General features: G+C 52.0%; 1 protein-coding gene across 3 annotated transcripts; it reads right to left on the bottom strand.

Annotated features, from left to right (window-relative positions):
- Positions 1–962: 962 nt before the first annotated feature.
- Tyro3 (TYRO3 protein tyrosine kinase) lies at positions 963–20,781 on the bottom strand. Of its 3 annotated transcripts, none has more exons than XM_036184068.1 (19): positions 20,719–20,781; positions 18,392–18,575; positions 17,933–18,033; positions 16,771–16,941; positions 15,277–15,363; positions 14,423–14,538; positions 11,540–11,717; positions 10,319–10,464; positions 9,742–9,886; positions 9,290–9,419; positions 9,103–9,203; positions 8,749–8,844; positions 8,382–8,462; positions 7,706–7,798; positions 7,209–7,330; positions 6,707–6,816; positions 6,384–6,543; positions 6,042–6,178; positions 963–2,384 (listed from the first exon to the last, which is right to left on the bottom strand). In XM_036184068.1, exons 2-19 carry the CDS (start codon positions 18,562–18,564, stop codon positions 1,994–1,996), a joined length of 2,538 nt encoding a protein of 845 aa, XP_036039961.1. In that variant the 5' UTR covers positions 18,565–18,575; positions 20,719–20,781; the 3' UTR covers positions 963–1,993. The 3 variants fall into 3 exon arrangements, with proteins under 3 accessions (XP_036039961.1, XP_036039960.1, XP_036039962.1); XM_036184067.1 differs by lacking the exon at positions 20,719–20,781 and adding an exon at positions 20,246–20,592; XM_036184069.1 differs by lacking the exon at positions 20,719–20,781 and having other exon boundaries at positions 18,436–18,499.
- Positions 20,782–24,483: the final 3,702 nt, after the last annotated feature.

Raw genomic sequence — 24,483 nt, 5'->3', positions numbered from 1 at the left:
TCTACCTCATTCCATTGCCTCAGCCAGCAGAGCTGTGGCTCTGCCTCTCCCAATTCCTCTCCGCCCCAGCAGAGGAACGTTCCTATTGCACAATGCCAGGAGCTGAAACTAGGTTGCAGGTGGAAATACTGAGAAGCAACTCTGTTTCTGGTATTTCTAATCCTCAAGAGGCTCACCTTTCTTTGACCACTGATTCCCAGGTTCCTGACAGGAGGGAAGAAATGAGGACCTAAAGAAATGTTTGACCAGCTGGGCGGTGGTGGCGCACACCTGTAACCCAAGCACTCAGGAGACAGAGGCAGGTGGATCTCTGTGAGTTCGAGGCCAGCCTGGTCTACAAAGCGAGTTCCAGGACAGCCTCCAAAGCTACAGAGAAACCCTGTCTCGAAAAACAAAAAACAAACAAACAAAACAAAACAAAAAAAAAAAAGAAAAGAAAAGAAATGTTTGACAGGGTAGAGAGAACAGCCTCTCTGTTCCAATTTGAATGTCAAAATGTTTGCTTTTTCCAGAGCCCAGTGGGGGTTATTACCCTTGGGAGGTGGGACTAATGACATTTTGCATCTTCCTAGTGTCTACAAAGATAATGTATTATCTTTAACATGGAGTTACTGGGTCCAACCTGCTAATGAGAAGTTTATTGTGTTTAACTCAGAAAATGTAGGAAACAGGAAGAAAAAGGCTTTCTTAGTTATATCATGTAAAGATAACAGCTGTCTACACTTTGGCATATCTTTCCAGACTTTTCTCTTTGCAGAGATGCTTCATTGTTTCCTGAACTGGAAGGGGGAAAAATGTAAACACTTAGAAGACAAAACCTTGGGTTGGGCATGGTAGCACAGGAATTTAATCCCAGCACTCAAGGCTAGTTAGGGATACCTAGTAAGACCCTGTCTCAACAAAAACCCAAACCCAAACCCAAAAAGAAAGTATTAGTAATAACTTTAAAAATAAATAAAGCGTTGATTCTTTAGTTTTCAATTTTATTTGTTTTGAAACAGCAACTTAATAGCTTAGAAATGTTCCTAGCAGCATTCTAGGAGGTTCCTGGAGCCGAGACCCCAGCCCTGGTTCCAGGAACTTCTCTCGCCCACATCAATCAGCCATCAGGCTGATTTTCTCTCTGGAGACTTGGGACAAAAGAGACGTCCATTTAGAGGAGGGTGGACCTAAGGGTCACCGTGTGAAGGGCTGGGCTTAGACAAAACTGCCTCTGTTAGTTTTGGGGACATTTGGGGACTTGGTAGCATGCTCAGACAGACTGTGGGAAGCTTGGAGGGGTCCTGAACTGTTTCACTCACCTCTGGGTAAGCCCCTCAGCACCCCTCCATCTACCAGACTCAAGAAATCCTCCCACATGCCTCAGAGGTGCCCAGCCAGTTCCAGGCCTTGGCAGGGTGGGGAATCTGGAAGGTAATGAGGATTCAGACCTGAGAATATCCCACCATCTCCTGCCAAGGGATTTGGGACCCAAGTGTACCAATCCCTTCCTGCCACCTAAAAGTGAACAATACAAGGACATCTCTTTGTGACTCGAAGGGGCAAACCTGGCATTTAAACCCAAGTGTGGTGGGCACTGATGCGCCTCCAGGCTTCGGGCAGCTCCAAGCATGCACTAGAAGCAGGAGCAGCTCAGCCAGGAGGGTAGGGCCCACAGGGCTGTTGCTACCCTCCCCTGATTCCATCCACACCCACGGTACCCATGGAAACACAGCCACACACACCCCTCCTGCCAGCTGCCTGCATTCAGGCAACCAGCTCTAGCTCACCTCCTCTAAGCCAAGGCCTGAACTGATGCCAGGCCAGCCAGAGTGGCTGCAGGAAGAACTGGGATTGGGCAATTTAGTCAGTCCAGGTACCAGCACAGCTTGGGAGGGCTACCACAGGAGCCTCCATACCTTGCTGCCTGGGCTGTGATCAGGCTGGGCTTAGTCAGCCAGCATAGTGGCCAGCAGAGGCAGGGGGATGGCCCCAGCTGCCCTCTGCCTGCAGGTTAACAGCTACTGTGAGGCAGTAGCCCTTGCTGCAGCAGCAGCAACCTCTGGGTCTCATTGAGGGGGCTTTCTGGCTGCTGCTCCGACTGCCCAGGTGACTCAGCCAGCCCTCCAGGGCTGAAGATGTATCGACAGTCACTGGGGATGCCACCTACTGCCCCCATACCACTGCCGTCCCCTGCCTCGCTGCTAGACTGCTCTCCACAGGGCAGCTCAGGGCTGCCTCTCTCAGTAGGCTGCTCGGCTCTCTCAATGTTAATGTATAAGGGGTCCTGGCTGGTGGACAACACAGAGAGGTGGCCCAGAATGTTCTCCAGTTCCATCCGCAGGCATGTGAAGCTTGGGCGCTGCTTTGGGTCGGCGCTCCAGCACTGGTACATGAGATCATACCTAGGTAGAAAGAAGATGAGGAAAGGTAGTGGCCACACTGAGATGGGAAACAATTTTCAACACTAGTGTAGAAGGCTTACTATGCATCCGGTTAAGATTACATGGCATGTGTGTGTGTGCGCGCGCGCATAAATGTGCACATGCTTATGAATTCATAGGCATGCGTCACAGCACACATGTATATGTTAAAGGACAAGTTTCAGGGATTGGCTTTTTCCTTTCACCATGTGGGTGGGGCCCTGGGATTAAATCAGGTTGTCCAGGTGTGGCAGCAAGCACCTTTACCTGCTGAGCCATCTTGCTAGCCCTGCATTTAACAGTTCCTATTTTGAAAATATGGAAATTGAAGCATGGAGAGATTAGGAACCTTGGCTATAGGCTGGAGAGATGGCTCAGCAGTTAAAAGTGAATACTACTTTTGCAGAGGGCCCAAGTTCAGTTCCCAGAACCCATGTCAGGCAGCTTATAAGCACCTTCTAACTCCAACTCTTGGGGGCTCTGATGTCTCTGGCTTCCACAGATACGAGCACTCACATCCATATACACTCACACACACATCCACACAATTAAAAAATAATAAAAATAAACCTTTAAAAATAACCTGTCACTGGGGTTGGAGGGATGGCTCAGAGGTTAAGAGCACTGATTGCTCTTCCAGAGGTCCTGGGTTCAATTCCCAGTGCCCCCATGGCAGCTCGCAAATGTCTGATACCCTCCTACAGACATACATGCAGGCGAAGCATCAATGCACATAAAATAAAAATAAAAAATTTTTAAAAAATCCTAGCCAGGCAGTGGTGGCGCATGCCTGTAATCTCAGCACTCGGGAGGCAGAAGCAGGTGCATCTCTGTGAGTTCCAGGCCAGCCTGGTCTACAGAGTGAGTTCCAGGACAGCCAGAGCTATTATACAAAGAAATCATGTCTTGAAAAAACAAAACAAACAAATTAATAAGACCTTAATAAGGTCTCACAGGTGGCAGGTGACAGGACAGGAGTGGTAAAGCACATCTGTAACCCCAGCAAACAGGAAGGAGAGGCAGGAGGATTGCTACCAGTTTGAAGTGGGCTTAAGATACATTTTGAGTATGAGGTCAGACAAAGCTGCAAAGCAAAGTCCTGTTTCAAAAAAAAAAAAAAAAAACTGGGCTAGGAATGTAGTCCAGTTGGTAGGACGCTTGCCCAGCATACACAAAGGCCTGGGTTTGATCTCCAATACCTCCTAACTGCTATACTCCTGTAACTCTAGCACTTGGGAGGTGGAGGCAGGGGGATCAGAGGTTTAAAGTATGCTTCAGCTACAAAGCTGGTTTGAGTCTGGTCTAGGATAAGTGAGATGGGGACGAATTCCCCAAAGTCATTGTACTATGATTTGAAGCCACAGAGACTTCAAACTTCTGCGCTGTCTCAGGAGGAAGTCTAAATACAAGTACTGTCTTACACAGAAGCCTGGAGTCAGGATTGTCTCCCTTGGTTTTTGTTCTGTGGAGCTGCAGAACCCAGGGCCTCATGCATACTAACCCCAGACCCTGCACTCAGGGTTACCTTTTTAAGAGGTAGACATGTACACTCCCCTTTTTGTCCCAAGTCCACACGAAGCAGAACCCACTCATGTACACTTACATTTTCAGAAAAGCTTCCAGCCCTCTTCCTCTGCCAGGAACACCACACCCCACACTTAATTTCACTAGCCTTAGAGTCTCTTATAGCTTTCACTGTTTCTAAGGACACACACACACACACACACTCCTTCCCTCATGGGGAAGGTCTGAGACAAAACGCAATCAGCAGAGCCTGACTCTTGTTCATGGCAAAAGCCCCAAGTACTATCTCACAGAAAAAGCCCTCCTAATAGAGGCCCCAGTGGCAGGAAGAGCTGTGCCAGAGCCCAGGCAGGCTGTGGGAACGGTCCAGAATATGGGTACATGGCCAGAGTGTGACATATTCTCAAGGAGGCGCTAGAAGCCAACTGGCACCTTTCCTCCAGGCTGCCTAGTGGGAGGCCAGTGTCCGCCCACCCTTCATTGACAGCAGCAGCAGCCACAGTCTGGGAGAAAGCTGAGCCAGGGTCTGTCTGTCTCTACTGTTTCCCAGAGCTCGGCTTCTGCAGCTATAGAAGAGGGCTGAGGCTGGGTGCAGCCACAAGGAGATGTGAGCTTTCAATCTCCACAGTGCCTGAGCTCTGCTCAATGGTTAGGTGGGCAGGGCTGGTTTCCGCACTCGACTTCCATCCAAAGTATGAGTGAGAGGCTGGGGTATAACTTGTATATGATAAGCACTTGCTTATCATATACAGACCCTGAGTTCAAGTCCCATCACCAAAATCAATCAATCAATCAATCAATATTTCGTTTTGTTTTTTCCCTAGACAAGTTTTTTTCTCTGTGTAATAGCCCTAGCTGTTGTGGAACTCATTTTGTAGACCAAGTTGGCCTTGAACTAACATAGATCTGCCTGCCTCTGCCTCCTGAGTGCTGGGATTAAAAGTGTGTGCCACCACACCTGGTAATAAACAATTTTTAAATTGTTCTTTTGACACCAGGCTCCAAGCACTTCAAATCTACTGCCTGAGAGGAGAATACCACCATTCAGCTCCCTTTCCTCCACCTGTTCATGGCTGGGGCACTCTGGAGGTCTAATTCCAAAGCTCCATGGAACAAGGGAACATGTATGTATTCATTCTCCCAAACCTCTCTGGCTTGACTAGTGTCAGAGTGTCATACTAGAACAGACCAACACAGTTGATTTCATGGTTGAGAGCATGAACTCTAAAACCACAAGGATCCAGGTTCAAGTACCAACTTAATCCCATAATAGCCGTGTGACCTTGGCCTGTTACTTAGCCTCTTTAATCCTATTTCCTCATCTACAAAATGGAGATAATAAGCCTTTTCCTTATAGGGTTAGAGAAAGATCGCCTGGGAGAATACCTGATGGGCCCAGCTAAGGTCAGTGACAATTACATCACCCTGTCACAAGGGTTTGTTTACACTGCAGCGGGAGTCCCGCCCTGCTCAGTAGTACTTTGGGCTTGCAGCAAAGAAAGGAGTCAGTTTCCATCTTCCCAGGATCTCAGGATCTCCTTCAAGGGGAGGCCAAGACCAAGGAAGCAGCCCAGGCCCCACCTTGTCCTGGCCAAGAAAAGACAGTTGGGGGGCTGCTTGTTTCTCCAGGGGTACAGCCCTGTGTGAGGGGGCCCAATGCCAGACTAGCTGGGTTGCCAAGAAGGGAAAGGAACCTGCACTGAACTCAACTGTTCTCTGCCATTTATGGCTCCTGATTCTCCCTGGAAACTGGCAACAACAGTGACAGGGAAAGGCTGCAGCAAGGACTATGGAGTAGGAGCCAGGCATGGTGGCTCACAGCTGTGATTCCAGCATTCTGGAGATTGTGGCAAAGGGAATTCAGAGTTTGAGGTCAAACTAAGCCGCCTAGGGAAACTGTCTCAACATCCCCCCTCCCAGAAAAAAAAAAGGGGGATAAGAAAGGGAGAAAAGAAAACAGAGAGCTTGAGGGTAAATACGGAATAGGTCAGTCCTCACTCTTAACTACAAGGACTATCAAAAGTCCAATGGAAGTTCTGAGCTCCTCCCGGGAGAGCAGCTGTAGCAGCAGCCGTAAGTCAAAGCTCCGTCTATAGCCCTACCCAGGATACTTACACTTCCTCCATACACTCCGGAGGCTGTTTCAGGCGGTTCCCGCCGATGAGGTAGTTGTAAATCTCAGCATTTTCGATGCCAGCATATGGCGTCTGCCCACGCGTCATGATCTCCCACATGGTCACCCCGAAGGCCCACTGGTATAGAATCAGGGTTGGGGGAGAATGTTACTAGGTTTCCTGAGTTAAGCAGAGCCAGATTTTAGGATTCTGGGGTCTCATAACTCAGTAATCAAAGCTCAGAGAGCAGAGCTTTGCTGGCCCTTTTTGGGTCCTGCAGATTCACCCACACACTAATCCACCCTGTTCACATCACCAAGGCCCACTGTGCCACCCAGCTCACCACATCGCTGTGTACAGTATACAAGTTGTCAGCCAAGCTCTCCAGGGCCAGCCACTTGACAGGTAATTTGGAGGCGCAACCCTGACGATAATAGTCCCCACTGTAGATTTTCCGGGAGAGTCCAAAGTCAGCCACACACACTGTCATGTCCTCTGCCAGCCTGCGAGGGGTGTTGAAAGACAGTCAGTCCTTCCCATGTTCACACTCTCACTAAAGCCAGGCTATCCCCATGCATAGGAGGTCCCCTCCAAGGCGGGGATGACAGCAGCAAGTGCCAGGAGGTACTGGCTATCTCACACCCACCAGGCCACCAGAATTCCTACATGCAATTCCGAGCTGCCAGGTCTCGGTGGATGAAGTTCCGGGAGCTCAGGTACTCCATGCCACAGGCAATGTCCACCATGAACCGGACCAGAGTCTGGAGGTGCAGGTTCTGGTAGGCAAACAGGGCAAGCTCAGGTTGGACCTTCCACTCCTTGGGGGCAATAAATGAAGTTCCCTGGCCAGAAAGCCTAAAGATTGTCTTAAGAATCACTGGAAAGGGAACCAAGGGCCTTCCAAGGAAGCTTTGGCAAGCCTGAGAAAGAGCTAGAAAACCAAAAGTCTTCTTCTTGAAAAGGCTTTTACCTGACCTCAAATTCCCAGCAGGGCGTCAAGAAGAAAAAGGAAGCCAGTTTAAACACTATTGGGCTCTGACCCCTTCTCTCCTGATGGCTCCCTGAGTTCTGCCCACCAAACCTCTTCTCCCCCGGGTTCTTCGGTCCCTTTTCCAGGCATCACTCTCCCACCCATTGCCTCCTGGCCACCCCCACCTGAGGCACTCACAAAAGGGTTCTCCCCGATTCGGGAGGCGAGCAGAAAGGCATGCAAGTCTCCATGCTTCATGAAAGGCAAGATGACCATGGGAATGGGGAGGCGGCCTTTAGCCCTGCTCCGGAGGCTCACCCCTGGGAGACAAGGGAGAGTCAAGACCTGGGCACAGAGGGCAGGAAGACAGCAGGACGCTGCCTCAGGCCCTGCCTGCTGGCTTCCGTCGCAAGCCCTTGTGCGGTCATCATCTTTTACCACTGAGCTGGGGCTCCTGCCTGGTACCCATGAAGGGCTCCGCCTGCTGCTCCTGGCTCCAGTACAGGTCTCTGTCCCTCCTCCGCCCACATGAGCAGTTTTGAGCTAAGCTCCTCACAGCCAGATTTCAGACAAGACCCCACTCACTACCTGCTTGCTCACTGGGTATCCAAACTGCTCCCCTCCAGGCTGCCCTCTCACGCTGGTGGGGCGTATTTTTAGCCCTATTCTATATCTGCCTCCCGATTTGGGCTCACCAACAAGCTTGGCCACGTGTGGATGGTCAAACTCCTTCATGCAAGCTGCTTCTCTGAGGAACTCTTCTATGTCGCTTGAGGCGATGATGTCAGCTGGGAGAAAGGAATTGGGAGGGAGGGAACAAGAGTCACTCCACAAATCCTCCCAAGACTCTGAAGCCCGGTTCTCAGAAGCCCGGGGCTTCGCAGGGGAATGGTGCTTTCAACAGTTTCTCTGTCGGCTAATGTTTCCCTGTTCACTTTTTTTCTCCTTTGAGACAGTCCAGCCTAGATTCAAACTCATGAGCCTCCGCCTTACCCCTCACAGGCGCTGAAGTACCACTCCAGGCCTGAGTTCTTAGGCTTTTCTTTTAGGTCTCATTTCACAGTTCACGCTGGCTTGGAACTCACTATGTAGCCCAGGCTGGCCCTCAAACTTCTAACAATCCCCTGCCTCTGCTTCTCCAGTGCAGAGATGACTGGCCGTTCCCTCTGGTTTGGACAGCCCGGAGCTCCACCAAGCACAGCTGTAATCACCCAAGAGTGAACTGTGAGGACCACCCCTGCTGACGGTAGAGAGCAGGAATCCGTGTGGGGGTTTATGCTTCTGAATTATTCACGTGCTGCAGCCAGCAACCCTGCTGCTGCTCCCTTTACCCCTCCTCCAACAGGCAGCAAATCCCATTGTCCAACTCACCTTTCAGCATCTTGACAGCCACTTTCAGGAAGGAGCCATCTTCCTGCTTCAGCTGGGCTTCCCGCACTGACCCAAACTCTCCTAGGCAGGAAACCAGTGGAGGTGAGACACCTCAGGCTCCCTACCCCTTCCCTTTCAGAGGACACTCCATGGGGCATAAACCATCACCTAAGGCTCTGAAAGGGGCTGTTTTGGGAATGGCTCCCTGTCCTCCCTCCTCTAGCCTCCATTACCCATAATACCCCCAAATCAGGCATCCATAGGTAGATCTTGTTTATATAGCTGACCTAAATTCACACCCTGGAGGTGGCAGAACAACACATGCAGAGAGGGCAGACCCCTGCCAGTCCCCACAGAGCCCCCACACCTTTGCCCAACATCCGGCCGAGGGTGAACTGCTGCTCTGGGATAAGGACATCCTCCAGCTTGTCCTTTAATTCATCGCTGATGCCCAGGCTATCCACTGCGGGGAGGAGGTGAGAAAGGAGCAGGGTTGGAGTCAAACCCACACTCCAGCCTGCCATCTCCACCCAGCTCCCTGTCCTCAGCACAGAGCCTGGATCCCCACATTGTGATAAGCTCCACCAGGGAATTTGGTGTCTTTGCTATTACTCTGAGACTTGTCAGGGTTCAGATGCTTTAGCTGGATTAACGAGTTGATAAAAAAGGTAGGGTCACAAGATAGCCTGCCTTCTCTCTTCTATGATGCTCCACCACTCACGTGTGGCCTCAATGCGTTCAGGCCTTTCTCGATTGAAAGACCGAGCTGCCCGGAAGTGTACCGCTGGCTCCCCTCGGGCCATGACACTGTCAAAGGCTTGCCTACAGAGAAATCCAGGGCGGGCTTCAGGTAAGTCACAAGGCCTGTGTTACCACCTACTTCACTCTCCGTGGTCCCACTTCCTTACCCGAACCGTGTCTCCTTTCGTCTCTTCCGAAGCAGGATGAGGGCCAAGGCAGCAGCAGTGATCAGGGCGGTGAGCACACCCAGGACCACGGGCACCCAGGATGTGCGGCTGTGGGGAGGGCCCTGCCTTCCTATGGGAAGGAAAAAGCAACCTCATGAGCCAGGATGACACCAGAGTGGCCTTTTAGAACTTTCCCAGGATGGCCACCTCACACAGCCTTGACAAAAGACTTCCTAAGTCAAGAAGTAAAAAGGATCCCAGAGTTTCTACCTGAGTTGTGACAGGCCCTGGCTGTGGGGACCTGTAATATAACCAAAGTAAAGGGAGAAAAACCAAGCTAGAAATACCAACCCCAGCTCAACTGCTGGGCTCTTTAAATTGGGGGGGATGAGGCTGTTGCCACCTGTCTCCTCTTAGAAAGCCTTGATCCCTACCCCACTGGCATGCCTTACCTGCATGGTCATGAGAAGACACTACCAGTGGCTGACTCCAGGGCCCATAGCCAACTGCATTGGAGACACACACACGCAAAATCAGGTCCTTCTGGGGATCCCAGCCGGTCAGATTGGCCCTGGTCCCTTCCACCATCAGCTCATCCTGCAGCCAGGAAAAGTCCCACCCCCACACTGAGTCTGGGGAAGCCTCCAGCTGCGGTAGGAGGGCGGAAAAAAGTTCAGCTAGGAATCTGGGAACCTTAGGGCACAGTGAGTGATAGGGGCTGTAGAACACAGCCTTCTGAGAGTCACCACGTTCCTGCCCTGGACTGGAACACAAACAAGCCTCCTCCCTAGAGAAGGATGACAGGAAGTAGAGTCGGGGCTGGGGACAAAGCTTTATCTGTGCTCCAGACCCCCACCCCATTTGTAGGGACAGGCCTAGGCTTCCTGCTTTGCATACAAAGTGCCACGGGGCCAACCCAGCACTAGAGACAAAGCAACAACACAGGCAGCTTGCCTTTCCAGGATGGGGAGGGTATTCCACCTCCAGCCAGCAACACAAGCAGAGGGGGAGAAGGGCGGTCTCCCTTACCTGGGTTCCGTTTTCTTGGACCCAGGACAGCTTATAAGGTCCCAGGGGGCCTTCCCCAGGGTCCTCAGGGATCACTTCTTCCCATTCCAGGATAAGGCCTGAGTCGGTACGAATGGCATGGAGATTCTGGGGAGCTCTGGCTGGCGCTGTACCCAAAGAAAGTTGTTAGGATCCCTACCTTTCCCACCATCATTACCCCACCCAAACCAAGAGCTAACAACTCAGAAAGCGGAGGGTGAGGTAAGGGCTTGCCTCCTGGCTGAGGCCGCTAACATCCCCCTGGGCTGGGGAGAGGGTAGCCTGGGCAGGACAGAAGCAGCCCAGCCCCCACATCTACAGTGTGGCTCTTCATCACCCTGGTACGGCTCGGCCCCTCCCCCACCCAGCCTCTTTTAACAAAGGACTACGAGCAAATTCCAAAGCAGTATTCTTTGACTTGCTGCATTTTCCCATAAAATGTTCACATGGCTCCTTCTCATCCTGCAGACCGCACTCAGGCCTGTCCCCCAGGCCTTCCAACCCACAGCCCAGAGTTCTTATGAAAGAAAAAAAATCATAAACACACTTGAAACACGAGTTTTCCCATATGTGGCTAACATAGCTATGAACCTGTGGGGTTGCAACAATGGAATACTCAGATTAACATCTCTCCAAACTCAAAAGCTCAAGCCAGGCCCGTGTCTTTCTTTTCCTGCTGCCTACAGATCCAGTTATAGACTGCTCAGCTACTTCATACCATGTCTGCCTGGGTACTGCTATGCTCCCCGCAATAATGATAATGGACTGAACCTCTGAGAATGCAAAGCAAGCCCAATTAAACCAATTAAATACTTTTCTTTAATCAAACAAACAAAAAAAACCCACGAGTTTTCTTTTTTAACTAAATTCTGTGGTTCTCCAGTCTGAGCTTTATAGATGAAGGCTGCCCATCTCAAGGGGATTTTTTTTTTTTTTTTTTTAAGATACTGGGGATTGAATCTAGGCCCTCCTGAGTGCTAGGCCAAGGGACCCACCACAGAGTTGTATTCTAACCCTCTTTAGAGGGTTCTGCTTGCCCCCCTCAAGTTCTCTGACCATACTGTCCCATGGTTTCCAGTTTGCTTATCTATTGGTTCCTCCCACAAGAACTAGGTACAAAGTGGTATGCAGTAGGTGCTCAATTAGCGCTGACTGAATGAAGCCTTTCCTCTCCAGTCTCGCCCCTCTGGCTGCATTCCTTACCTAGGCCCTTTGTCTGAAAGGGCACCCAGTCAGCGTAGGGGGAGGGCCCCAAGGCGTTGGCACAGCGCACCCTAAGGCTGTAGTTGGTGGCAGGGGCCAAGTCCCGGAGCAGGCAGGTAAAGGGTGGTACTGGGACCACGACAGCCAGAGCCTCCCAGTCTCCTGGGGCCAGTGCCACCTTGAGAAAAAACGAAACAGAAAGGCACAAAACCAGTGATGGGGGTAAGGTCTCCGAGGTGAGACGGAAGACAGGGTAGCTGTGATGACATGGGAGCTTGAACAACGTCTTCTGTCAGCAAACCCCTGCTCCAACTGTCTCCACCACAAGACCAAACCAGGCTCAACCTCTTTATTTCACAGAAGCTGTCCCTGACCTGCTGCTCCTTGAGGAGTCCTACTTATTCTGAGACTGAGTACAGGCACAGTGGTAGACTGTCCACGGGCAAGGCCCTGAGTCCGATACCCAGCAGGAGGAGAGGGGGGAAGGACAAGTGTCCCTTTTGGTGTTGTTTTTGAGACAGGGTCTCACCACGTAGCTCTGGTTGTTTTGGAACTCACTCTGTAGACCATGCCAGCCTCGACCTCAGAGATGAAAGGCGTGCACCACTATGCCAGGCTAGTGCTGTTACTTTCTTGATGTCTCAGCAATTCCAGAAACTCTGCCTGCCTATTTGTACTTAGTGCTTAACTGTTTCAAAGTGTCTGCCATCTCTACTTACTCACCCCAAAGCTCAGAGCTTTTCAAGGTAAGAAAAATGGGGAGCAGAGGGCTCCATGAACCAGCTTCTCATTTTACATTTTGGAGGCACAGGACAAGAATACAAACAAAGGCCTATGTGTGTGCCTAGGGATACAGCTCAGCAGCCACGTAGTCACTTAACATTCATTAGCCCTGAGTTCAATCCCTGGCGATCCTTTACATATATACATAATTCACATACAACATGGTTAAATCCTTAAACATTTAAAAAAAAAATCACCCAATGCATCTATTTACTTATTCCTTTAGAAGTGTTGAGGATCAAATGCAGGTCCTCACGTATGCTAAACAAGTACCGTTTCATTGAACTACATCCCTAGCCCAGTTTCTTTTTGTTGTCATATTCTCTCTCTCTCCCTCCCCTTCCTCCAAGAAGGCCTCAAGTAGTTGAAGCTAGCCCTGAATTCATTCTGTAGCCTTGAGGTGGGCAGTGGTGGCGCACGCCTGTGATCCCAGCACTCAGGAGGCATAGGCAGGTGGATCTCTGTGAGTTCCAGGCCCCTGGTCTACAAAGCAAGTTCCAGGACAGCCAGAGCTGTTACACAGAGAAACCCTGTATTGAAAAACCAAACCAAAACAAACAACAAAAAATAAAAATAAAAAGAGAATATCCTTCAACCTCCTGAGTGCTGGGATCAGGAGTACAGTGTGACATATGCCTGATTTAGTTTAGGTGGTACTAGGGAATGGAACCCAGGACTTCCTCCATGCTAGGCAAGCACTCTACCAACCGGAGCTATATCTCCAGGCATTCTCCCACTCCCCACTACCTTTGGGGGGCAGGCAGGGACAAGGTCTTACATAGCCCAGGCTGGTCCTTGAACTCCTGACTGTACCTCCCAGGAGCTGGGATTACAGGTGCGGAACACCATGCCTGGTTCTGTGTTGCTATCTTGACAAATCTTCAAAACCACCTGGAAGGTGGGGTTCCCATTTCTAATTCTCCAAATCCTTGAGTGTGGTAGCACTGCAAGAGTTGGGCCTCAGAAATGAGTCTACACCATAAGGGCCTTCCAATGCATGGATATGGACAATGCTGCCTGCTCCCACCCACCTACTCCCAGTGGCTACCCTTAGACTCAGAAGTACACATGTCACAGCAAGGTCTTTGGAAGGATGGACCAGAGGAGAAGGCCACACACACCCTCGACCCAGTCCCAGGGCAGCCAGGGCAAGACATTCTGAATGTATAGAGTGTTATGTGGCAGTAAGGATGACGCAGACAAGCTTGTCCCCTTTGGCCCTGCAAACTCTGCCCAGGGACAAAGGGTGTGGCCAGGGTGAAGGCAGGGGAGGGCCCATCCTGGCTTGGGGACATACTTAGAAGAGTTTCAAAGGTTCTCACTAAAGGACAGGGAATACATAGTCACAGAGTGTTTGCCTGGCATGTACAAGGCCCTGGGTTTGTCCCCAGCACAGGAAAAAAACAAACAAACAAGCAAACAAGGTTCTCAACAAATCCCCTTTGAGTAAATACCAAGCAAGCAAGCCTGCCATGGCTCTTATTTTTGGAATCAACCCTGCCCACCTTTTCTAGTCAGCAGGACCCCTTCTGGTCTTCTTGTTCTCTTTTGGGGCAGAAGCAAGACGTGAGAGGGAAGAGTATCAGATATGTTAAAAGAAAAACTCTTAGAGCTCGGTGGTATAGGGCTTGCCTAGTATGTGAGGGGCCCAGGTTTGATCCCTAGCACGGAAAGGAAGAATACATTGAAAGAAAGAATAATCTTCCAGCTGGGCAGTGGTGGGGCATGCCTGCAAATCTCCTGAGTTTGGGGCCAGCCTAGTCTACAGAGCTAGTTCCAAGACAGCCAAAGCTGTTACACAGAGAGACCCTGGGTCCAAAAACAAAAACAAAACAAATGAACGGACAACAACAACAAAAGAGAAGAGAAGAATCTTCCAGATACCCACGTCTGCTCTGGACCTGCTTTCTAGCATAAGGTGCAGGCTTTGAGCCCCTCCCTCTGTTACAAAAGTAAAGGACAGAGAGACTATTAATAGCCTGGGTTCTTTCTACCAAGGAGCATCTGAACCGTGCTTCAGACCCACAGCCCCAGACAAGCCTAGTGTGACAGCACTGTCACCCAGTGCAGCCAGAACGAGCAGTCAGTCAGAGAGCCTACCTGCACTGTACAGGAATGGAGCAGAGCTAACCCATCAGCACCTGGCACCCAGGCCACACTAGCGTTGCGGCTGGAGATTGTTGTCATTGTGATGTTGAAGGGAGCTGCAGGAGGTGCTGTGGATAGAGACTTCATGTCAGCGCCCAGTAAAAATATTCGGGAGGAAAGAAGCATAGGAGTCAATCCTTGAATCTGTCCTAGGGCATGGAGCACCTCTAAGGATGGCAACTCAGCATGCCCAAGGCACAGGGGTGCATAAACCAGCTTCCAGTAGAGCACTATTACTCATGCCTGGGAGAGGGCCTAGGCTGGGGGCAGAAGCTGCCTCCCCGAATCAAGGACACTGACCAAAGAATAAGGTGGGGGAGGGGTGTTCCGGGGTGACCAAAGGTGAAACAGGCAACTGCCCAGCTTCTGCAGATAAGTACCTTTGCACACTGGCTTCTCTCCTCCCTCTCTCCTCCCCCTCGGCACCAACACTCTTGGGTACCCTTTGCCATCTGCTAGGCTGCGGGCCCCCACCCCCTTTCCCTCCACACCAGAGACAGAAACAAGGTTGAATAAAAGCCTTGACCATCTCCTGCTGGCTCCATCCTTCCCTCCCTCCCAGGCTCTGCTTCGTGATGGGAAATCTGCTGTGACGTCAGGATTCTATTCTTGTCTCTGCTGTGGCAGGGTCTCAGGTGCTCCCACTACGGAAGGGGAGCTGTGCCAGTTACCCCTCACCTGGAGATTCCTGCAGAGCAGACGCACGCTGGCTAACCAGCCAGCCAGCCAATTCTAATGCTAGACAACTGGCTGAGACTGCCCCTGTCCTCCCCACCCCACCCCGATCCCAGCCCGCGCCCCCCTACCTTGAAGGCGAACAATAGCTGGTCGGGAAGTGGCCAAGCCTTTTATGTTGTGAGCTTCACAAGAAAACTCTGTGCGCTGGGTCACTCCTGGGGCCAGAAAACCTTAGTCAGTCCCCAAGCAGCAACCACCACTGAGTGAGTTTAGGAACAGGGGTCTTCAATTCAGGTTCTCCCCAGAACATCTTAGCAGTCCTTCCAGCCAAAGGAAGGGGTTGGACAGTGGGGTATGCTAGTACGGAACAAGGGCTTTGGAGTATAAAAGGCCTGGATGATATTCTGTTTCCCCATCTGTCGAATGGGAGAATTTTAAGAATCAGGTAGTTGATTTTAAAGTGCACTGTACACGGTGAAAGCTCAGAGACATGTTATAACCATGCCTCCCACCTCAACCTCATCTCCCACAACAGCACAGGGCACCTCCCTTCGCTGGCAACTCCTTGATTGTGCATACCAGAGCCTTTTGTTTGTTCTCTGCCCAGGCGCTGTCACATTGGGAGACTCTTAGCTCCTCGTGCATGTGTCCTGTCTACCCAGCCGGCCTCAGTTCTCTGGAGGCTGGAAAGGTGGCTTCTACCCTTTTGTTTTCCTTCTGTTCCCTCTGTGCCCAGCAGAGTGTGGTGTATGCAGTAGTTCAGGAGTTCCACTGAGTGCTTATTATCACAGGGCTGGCTGCCTGAGGCTCCTAACCATGCACATCTGGAGGAAAGCTGGAAGCTGCGAACCCAGCCTCCTCTCTGAACAGGTCCTGCTCTGGCATCAGCAGGTCCCTAGTCCCTCCATCAAGATGCAAATTCCTGGGGACTTCCCTTTCATGCTCAGACTCATCTATTTTGCACAGTTCAAGCCTCAACTGAGAAAAGTACACTTAGTTTCACAGATTGGCAAGTCTCACAAACATGTGACGTATATGCCCAGGATCTTGAGGGTCTGGGAGAGTATGCAGGTGTGACTGCTTGGGGGTATAACTGTACATGGGATATGAAGAGACTGGGAATTTTTCTAGAAAGGACCATCAGGTGAGGAGGCCCTGTATTTTTATGCTGGCCTCCCTCTTCCCTTTACCCTCCCCCACTTCCCTTTCTATAGCCTGAGCCGAGTCTTCTCCCAGTTTGCCAGACACTCCTCCCTAGCTCTGCGTGGGCTGGTTTCTGGCTCCTTCCCTGGGGAGGGGGGAGGATGGGTACCCCTGATCTCACACAATTCCTCTCTCAGGGCCAGCTGTGCAAGGACCAGACTGCCGTGGGTGAGGGAAGGAGGGCCCAGCACCCTCTTTAAGCACACACAGCAGGCTCACACCTAATCAGCCCACCTAGCCAGCACAGCACACCTGACTAATGAGCTGGGCGATGGCATGGCTCACGCACCCTGGCACTGGGGTTTGCTCTGGACGCCCAAGCAACAAACTCAGATCTACGCAGATCCCAACTCCATAGTGTTCCCTCCAGGCACTGACCCAGCTTTCGCTGCTCACAGCCCCCTCCTGAGGCTGCTCACCTGTCACGTTTAAAATAGAGGGAGAGGGGGCAGGTCCCCCAACCTTAGTGGGTCCTCTCCACCAGAAAATGGTTACAGGTTCCGGAGGACCCACGGCCTCACAAGACAGTTGGAAAGGGGCATTGGGTGGCACTGCCAGATCTTTTGGTTCCACCGTGAAGAACGGCACACCTAGGGAGAAAAAAAGGAGGGGAGTTAGCCCTGCCACCTCTTAGCTTCCCACTGCTCAAACCACAAGTTCATTTCCATTTGAAGTACTCTGTATGGCCCGCACCACAGGACCCTTACGAATGGGTCAGCCCCAAACGGGCATCAGGGGTGGGGAGGGGGCAGCGTGGGCTTTGTTTCCATCGTCTTCCTTTTCTGCTGCCCGCTTAGGCAAGGCAGATTCTGCTGCCAGCCCCCACAGTCCCTTCCAGACCCGCTCTGACAGCCCTTCAGAGTACTGGAGACGCTGGGGTGGGGAGGTGGGGGGAGGAGCACCCCGGGAGGGGAGTGGGTGGGAGCTTTAGCAGAGTTCTGCTGGCAGGCCCCGGCTCCCTCCCGTTCAAGGCCCTTTGTTACTTTCTCAGTCACTTTGTTCTCCAGGGCTGAACAGCTCTGAGCTCCAGCAGCTGTGGAGCCCTCCTTCCCTTCCCCCCCCCCCCCCCCCTTCTGGTAGGTCCTCTTGGCAGAACAGGGTCCAGCTTCCGATGAATGCTTGATAGTTTGTTGCTCAGAAGGCTGAAACAGACTGGATGTCAGAGACTGTGGGGCCTAGGGGCCTCCTTGGTTCTTAGACATCCAGACTCCAACAGGTACGGTCCCTGATGGCTGGATGAGCCTAGAGTAAGGTTCTCAACATGTGGGTCACGACCCCTTTGGCAACCGTCTATCTTCAAAAATATTTACATTACGGTTAGTATCCGTAGCAAACTAGCTGTTATACCCGTGTAAATCTAGACCATCACAGTAGTAATGAAGACAATTTTATGGTCGGGGGGTCACCACAACATGGGGAACTGTATTAAAGGGTCGAAGCGTTAGGAAGCCTGAGAACCACTGGCCTAGAACCTAGGTCACAGGAGACAGTAAGGCAGTCCAGCTTGCCCTGAGTTCTCTTCTGTAAAGGTACAGTTCTCAGCTTCAAGGCAAACGGCCCATCCAGCTACAGCCTCCTCACCTTCCACGGTGAGCCATACTGACTGAGAGGCCTTGGTTTCTTCCCCATCCTTCACCTGGCACCAGTACAGGCCGGCATCAGACCGCTCCACCGACTTCAGGCTGTGGAGACAGGAGATCAGGCTTACTTCTCAAGAGTCAAGAGAAGTAATCCCAGCACCCTAGAGGCTGAGGCAAGTGGACTGTGAGTTTGAGGCTAGACTTGTCTCTATACACAGAGTGAGCTCCGAGCCATCCAATGCCAGTTAGACCCTAACATAAAAAAAAAAAAAAAGGAGGGGCAGCTCTGCTGGGCAAACTTAATGGGTTTAGCGTGGCCAGTTTCTAGAAAGCTCCACAGTTTGCCAAATTTTAAAACCACAGACCTCTAGACACCAGCACAGCCTCAGCTCCCAGGCCCTTATGAAATGGGCACAGGCTGTCTGTCCCCCGGCTGTCATCCCACACCACAGTCCTGCACCTGAGGAAGCCAATCCAGTACTGCTCGCTTATTGAGATGGACACCTGGCTTGCATTCTGGACCACAGCCCCATCCTTCATCCAGTGTATGTCAGGGTCCTCCATCCCCTCCACACTACAGTTCATCTTGACTGGCTGCCCCTGAGACACTGTCATCTTCGCTGGGGCTCCCATGAGCTTCAGGCCTGAGGGAAGGGAAAGACAACGTGTCAGTCTGATTGAGATAGCCCATGTCTCTGGGAACATCTCCCATTCTCTTCTAGAAAGCAGTTTCTATGCTTGAAGGCTCATTCTCAGCCAGTGCCAAGGAGCAGAGACAGGCTTCTATGAGAAGAAAGGTGGCCTGAACCCAGGCTGGGAGAAAGGGCATGACAAGTCCTCCAGTTCTCTGTCACTGCCCAGTTCCTTTAGCACTACGGACCTCTTCCCCATAGCTCCCTATTGCCCAATCACCAGAAGGCAAACTGAGCTGAAACAGTGAAGACTTGTCATCTCCTGGAGCCGGGACTGCCCCGGGAATGACGCCTCTACCCAACCAGTGCAACAGGCTGCCAGCTCTCTGCCCGGGGTGTCAGTCAAGCCCCGAGCTGCTGCCAGTACCCCTGCACCCCACCCTGCCAAAAGAAGGGAGGCTGAGGAAGGGAAGGAGGGGGTGCTCCCCTGAAGTGGGGAACATATGGCTACAAAACCACGTCAGATCAAACACATGGCAGCCTTCCTGGCAGCCGCCTGCTCTATTAATACCTGAATGTGTGCAGGGGCGGGCGCTAGGAAAATGGGAGGCAGAAGGGAGGGGTGAGGCCCTAAGCAGGAGCCTAAGACCCCCCAGCTACTGTGCATAACAAGGCCCACCTATTGGAATCTTACCCTCCTCAGGCAAGGGTGGGGACACACACACCCACACACACCTACACACACCCTCCTCGAATATTTTTAAACTGATGGGCAGGTGAAGTAGCTGCATAAATGAAATCAAGACCTGTTTCTTCCAGCGCTTTACTGTGTAACCCTAGGTAGATTCCTGGGCTCTCTGAGCACCAGATACGCCCCTCGAAGCCGGTAAATACTTTCCACCCTCTTCCTATTCCTCTCCTCGAGAGGCTGATACAGCAAAGAACTCAGTTTTAAGAAATGCCAGGTGGACAGCTGCTGCCCTGCCCCTGTCTCTACCCTACTCTGTTCACCCACACGGAACAAGGAGAAATAGCCTCACACCCCTTCTACACCCAGTAGTTCCAGATGTGTGCAATGTGAACTTGCGGACAAAGGTGCTGCCCCCCTGCCTCGGGGAAATGTCTCCGTGGCTATATGGCAACATAAAGCTAATCCTCACGAGGACCAGTAACCTTCATCCAGCCCAAGCTCTTCGACATTCGGGTTTCCGGGAGCGCCAAGGGCCACAGGAACTAGAGTACGGCCAGAGGTATTTTAGAATCCGGCACCTTCACAGCCCTGGGTGCTCAAACCCAGACCCTGTAGTTTCCGAGTGGGACCTTCGGGGGTGTGCGGAAGGCAGAACGGGTCCTCAGGACTGGGGAAAAGGGAGCGAACAACTAGGAAGATAGAGGCGGGAAAACACCGTCCTGAGCACCCCCGGCTGCCCACACCCCCCACTCTCTTCCCTTGCACCGAGCCAGCCCCGGGCGCGAGAAAGTTGGGGGCGGGGGGCCGCGGCCGGAGGTCTGGCAGCCCACACCCGCGGCGTCCTAGCCTCGGCCTTCCAGCCCCGGCCACCGACCCCAACCTCTGGCCGGCCCAGGCCCGGGTCTCCCCCGCTGCCGTCCCTGGGCTGCGCCGCTCAGCCGTGCCGCTCCGCAGCCCCCCGGCTCCCGCCGCCTCCCGGGCCACCCCCTACCTGCGGCCGCCGACTCGGGGAGCAGCAGAGAGGCCAGCCCCGCCAGCAGCAGCGGCGGGAGCCCCGGCCGCCCCATGCTCCGCCTCAGCGCCATCGGCGGCGACGCCGCACCATGCCGGGCCCGGCCCGCGAGCGCCGAGAGGAGGGCGGCGGAGGAGGGGCGGGAGGCCCGCGGGAGGGGCGGGGGGCGGCGCTCGGTCGGGGCGTCCCGGACCCGCGGCCGCCTCGAGCCGCGGCCACCGCCGTCAGCAGCGAGGAGTCCCCGGGGCCGCGGCTGGGCCACCGCGCTCCTTCCACAGCCGCCGCCGCCGCCGCCGCCGCCGCTGATTCATGTTCTTCTGCGAGCCGCCGCCGCCTCCTCCCGGCCCGCCCTCCGCGGAGCTCGTGCCGCCCCGCCCGCCCGCCCGCCCCGCAGCCCCGGTGGCGAGAGCCCAGCGCTAACCTCGGCCGCGGCCACCCGACCCCCCGCCCACCTCCAAACCGCGCAGGCGGACCCGCGCCCCGGCCACTCCACCGCCGCTGCCGAGGACCTGCCTGGCTCCCCGGACAGGCACCCGGCCACGCCCCTCCTCTCCCCCCAAATACTTTCCAGGCTCCAGCGTGGCGCCCCGGATCCTCTCCTCAGAGCCCCGCTGGAAGCCCCTGCCACACCCCAACGTTGTTCTAGATCCTGACCTCAGAATCCCGCACAGCCCTCTCAGAACATAAAGCACCTACTAGACACCGAAACCCTCCTGTGCCCCCAGGACGGCTGTGACAGCTCCCCACCAAGATCTGCTAGCATCCCTGTACCAAAGGATTGAGCTTTTCACCCAGTTTTTTTCTTTATTCGTTCCCCGTAGCCTACCTTTTATCGCCAAGTATTCTCCTATCAGGAAAAGACCATTTTCTTTTTCTCCTAGCCACCTTCCTAGGGTGTTTTCCAATTTGTTGTAGGTCTAGAGTTTTCCAAGATCTGTTAGTAATTGTCAGCTCTCCATTCCCACTGCTACCCTACATAGGCCAAAGCCAAAACGCCGTGTGTTTGGGGGCTGTCATTCTTCCTACTTGCTTCCTCTTTCTACCTCCTACTTTCTAGGACGTGGTGTGAACAGTGGCATTGTCTTCATACTAGCCAGTGTAACATCTGCTATTATTGGTAGACCACCTTGCACACAGTAGACACCCATAGAAAAATAGGCAGATCCTTACTAAAGGAATGAATAATTGCCTGCTCCACCACCAGTAATCACTGCAGGTGGCCCTGCCCACAGTCATCCCATCAGGAAGATGCAGAACTGGTTCCAAATCACACCTGCCTACTTGTCCTCATCTCTGCTTGCCCCCTGGAGGCCAAGGCACAAGGCCCTTTGCAGAGGGCCCCAGGATGGGGAAGAAGGAATTAACCAGTGTGACGTCCCTTGCTGCACTCTCGCCGGATCTTTCCAGGGGATTCTCCTTCTAAGCAGCAGGAGCCTCGCTCTGCCTCCACTTGGCCCCACCATTGCTTGTTTATTAATTATCTTAATGATAACAGCAGGGCTGGCGGCAGCCTCAGACCCAGCTGGGGGCGCCCCCAGGCGGCAGCACAAGAAGATGATGTCAACAGTTGGATAGCAGGGGCCTGACTTCCGCTGAGCTGCCCGCCAATTTTCCTGGAAACTCTTAGATGGCTCCAGGACCCTTTCCTGAAGGAAAAAAGGAAAGAAAACTAAAGCCCACAGAAACCTGCTCTTTTCCAGAATCCATTGCTTTGGAAGTCGGAGTGGAAGCCATTCTGGCTGGGCTGCGGACACCTTCCACACTGTTACCCCTCACTTCTCCTGTAAGAGGGACTCTTTATTTCTGCTGACATTGGAAAGATCTTCCTGGAGGATGGTAACCTAGAGGCAAACTCAGCTCTTCTTCATTCCTGACCTGATACGGATTCTAGCCCAGGGGTTTACACTTTGTTAACAGCTAAACTGGTTCCTCTGGCAAGTCGTGGATGTGGCTTTATTCTCCACTTACAAAAATTTTTCATCCTAGCTGCAAGCCTGAGACATTACTATCGTGCCAGGGAGCACACTTTCCCTGAAGGTCAGGGAGTCCTGGCTCCGTGTTTTCTCCCTAATTTTACTCCAAGGTCCCTCCTGGCTCTTGATATTTCTACTTACAGGGCCAAAGTGGCAGGGAGAAACCTGTGGCATTCTGGTCTGCTTTTTCATCTCCTATACAAGGTGGCTAGTTCCTCAGTTCTCACAACCCACTCAGACTGCCCCCACATCCCTCCCCACACCCCAGCATAGCATAGGAATGTGCTTCTAGGGGTATATGAGCAGGTGTGAATTTTGTGGAAGAGATGTGTAGGTGGGTGAGAGGGTGTGCATTGTGATGTGTGAGGGAGGGTGTGCATTTGTGCAAATTCTAAATGTGACTGACGCTTTGTGGGTGGATGGGGAGAAAGTGTGTTCGTGTGTGTGTGTGTGTGTGTGTGTGTGTGTGTGTGTGTGTGTGACTGGAGGAGGAAGGCTGCCTGGGCAAATGTATGCCTGCAAAAGTTCCCTTCCCCCTATAAATGCATTGCTTGTAGGGAAACTAATCAAATCAACAGGAAATGTATTTGACCTAACAGAAGCAGCTGTCCCTGGAGTTCCTGTCCTCGGGACAGAACCAGAGCCAGCTCTATCTGTCTCAGGGGAGGAACATGCTATTGCATGGGTAAAGGAATAGCATGGAAGAGAGGAAGGGGCAGTGGCAGCCTCATATTGTGGACAGGTTGAAGTTGGACCACAGCATCTCCTTACTCTGCTAAATAGTAAAACTTGGGAGTAGAGAAGTGCCTCAGTGGTTAGGCGCATGTGTTCCTCTAGCAGCGGACCCCTGGTTTGATTCCCAGATCCCACATGATGGCTCACAACCATCTGTAACTCTAGTTCCAGGGGATCTGACATCCTCTTCTGACTTCCTCAAGTACCTGGCACACTCAGGATGCACATACATACCTGCAGGCAATACTCATACACAAAACACTGCCCACAGTAGCAGGACACTTGAGGCCAATTTCCAGGGTCCCAGGAAGCAGCTACTTCAGCTTCTTCAGACTTGGGCCTCTCTCCCCACAGGGAAAAGGAACCAAGGTGAGATGTGGGGCATGACAGTCTCTTTGACTTGTACCCAATGACCAGTTCTTTCCTAACCACTGGCTCATGAGTGTTGGCAGGTCCCACACAAGGAATGAGGAAGACCACAGACTATGGTCTTTATCTCTTCATAGGCAAACATTGTTTGCTTTGGGGATTAATAGGAAAAATAATGCCTATAGTTGAATTCCAGGGGTGCTGGAAACTGTTGCTATGCCTACCAGATGCTAAACAGGAGATCATGCCACTTCTTGCCCCATAGAAGATGAAGCAGAAAGGTATTCCCAAGAGGAGACTATACTTTCTCTGAGAATCACAAGAGAAGTCTCAAATGATCAGTATTCTCCCCAAACAGGTTTAGAAATAAGAAGAAAAAAGGTAAGCTTAGGTTTTCTGATGGGTCCAAATAGGAAGAAAAGAGGAGAGATGACTCAGTGTGGTTAAGAGTACTTGCAGAAGCCCCAGGTTGGTTCCCAGCACCCACATTGTAACTCAGAACCCCCTGGAGACACCCTCTTCTTGCCTGATTGGGCACCAAGTATGCATGTAATGCATGCATATACATGTATATACAGGGAAACACTTATAAGAAATAAAAATAAATGTTTTGAAAACAATTTCAACTGTGGAGGGGAGCCCTTAAAATTCTGGAAGAATTGCATGTTCAATTGTATATCTTATTAGTCCTTTTAAAAATATTAGTGTAACCAAAAAAAAAAAAAAAAAATGGCCAGGAGGTGGTGGTGCACACCTTTAATCCCAGCACTTGGGAGGCAGAACCAGGTGGATCTCTATGAGATCCTTGAAAGGTGCAAAGCTACACAGAGAAACCCTGTCTCAAAAAAACAAAAAACAACAACAAAAAAATATTAGTACACACTAATAAGTACATAATATGGGGGGGGGGGCTCTTGGTTACACAGCCTGTGTGGCCATCAGAGCAGGACTTTGTGGAACTGGTTGGTTTTTTTTTCCCACTTTTACTTGAGTTCTGGGGATCAAACTCAAGTTTCCAGGCTTGCCAGCCAAGCACATTCACCCATCTTGCTGACCCCAGATTCTCTTTAATTGTGGCCTGGCAGTTGAGGCTTTTTCATCTCTAGTTATTTACTCTATTTATTCACTTATTTGGGAGGT

Source organism: Onychomys torridus, chromosome 4 (genome assembly GCF_903995425.1).
Source record: "Onychomys torridus chromosome 4, mOncTor1.1, whole genome shotgun sequence".
NCBI classification, from domain to species: Eukaryota; Metazoa; Chordata; class Mammalia; order Rodentia; family Cricetidae; genus Onychomys; species Onychomys torridus.
This window is presented reverse-complemented; position numbering and strand designations above follow the sequence as displayed.

Bases quoted from the DNA above. Each gene is read 5' to 3' on its own strand.
- Tyro3 (XM_036184067.1), bottom strand. From the start codon at position 20,339: ATGGCGCTGAGGCGGAGCATGGGGCGGCCGGGGCTCCCGCCGCTGCTG. The intron at 18,034-18,391 runs GTGCAGGACTGT...CTGTCTCCACAG, and splicing joins TACTGGATTGGCTTCCTCAG to CCTGAAGTCGGTGGAGCGGT. The intron at 2,385-6,041 runs GTAAGTATCCTG...CTTTCTACCTAG, and splicing joins CCGGAGTGTATGGAGGAAGT to GTATGATCTCATGTACCAGT.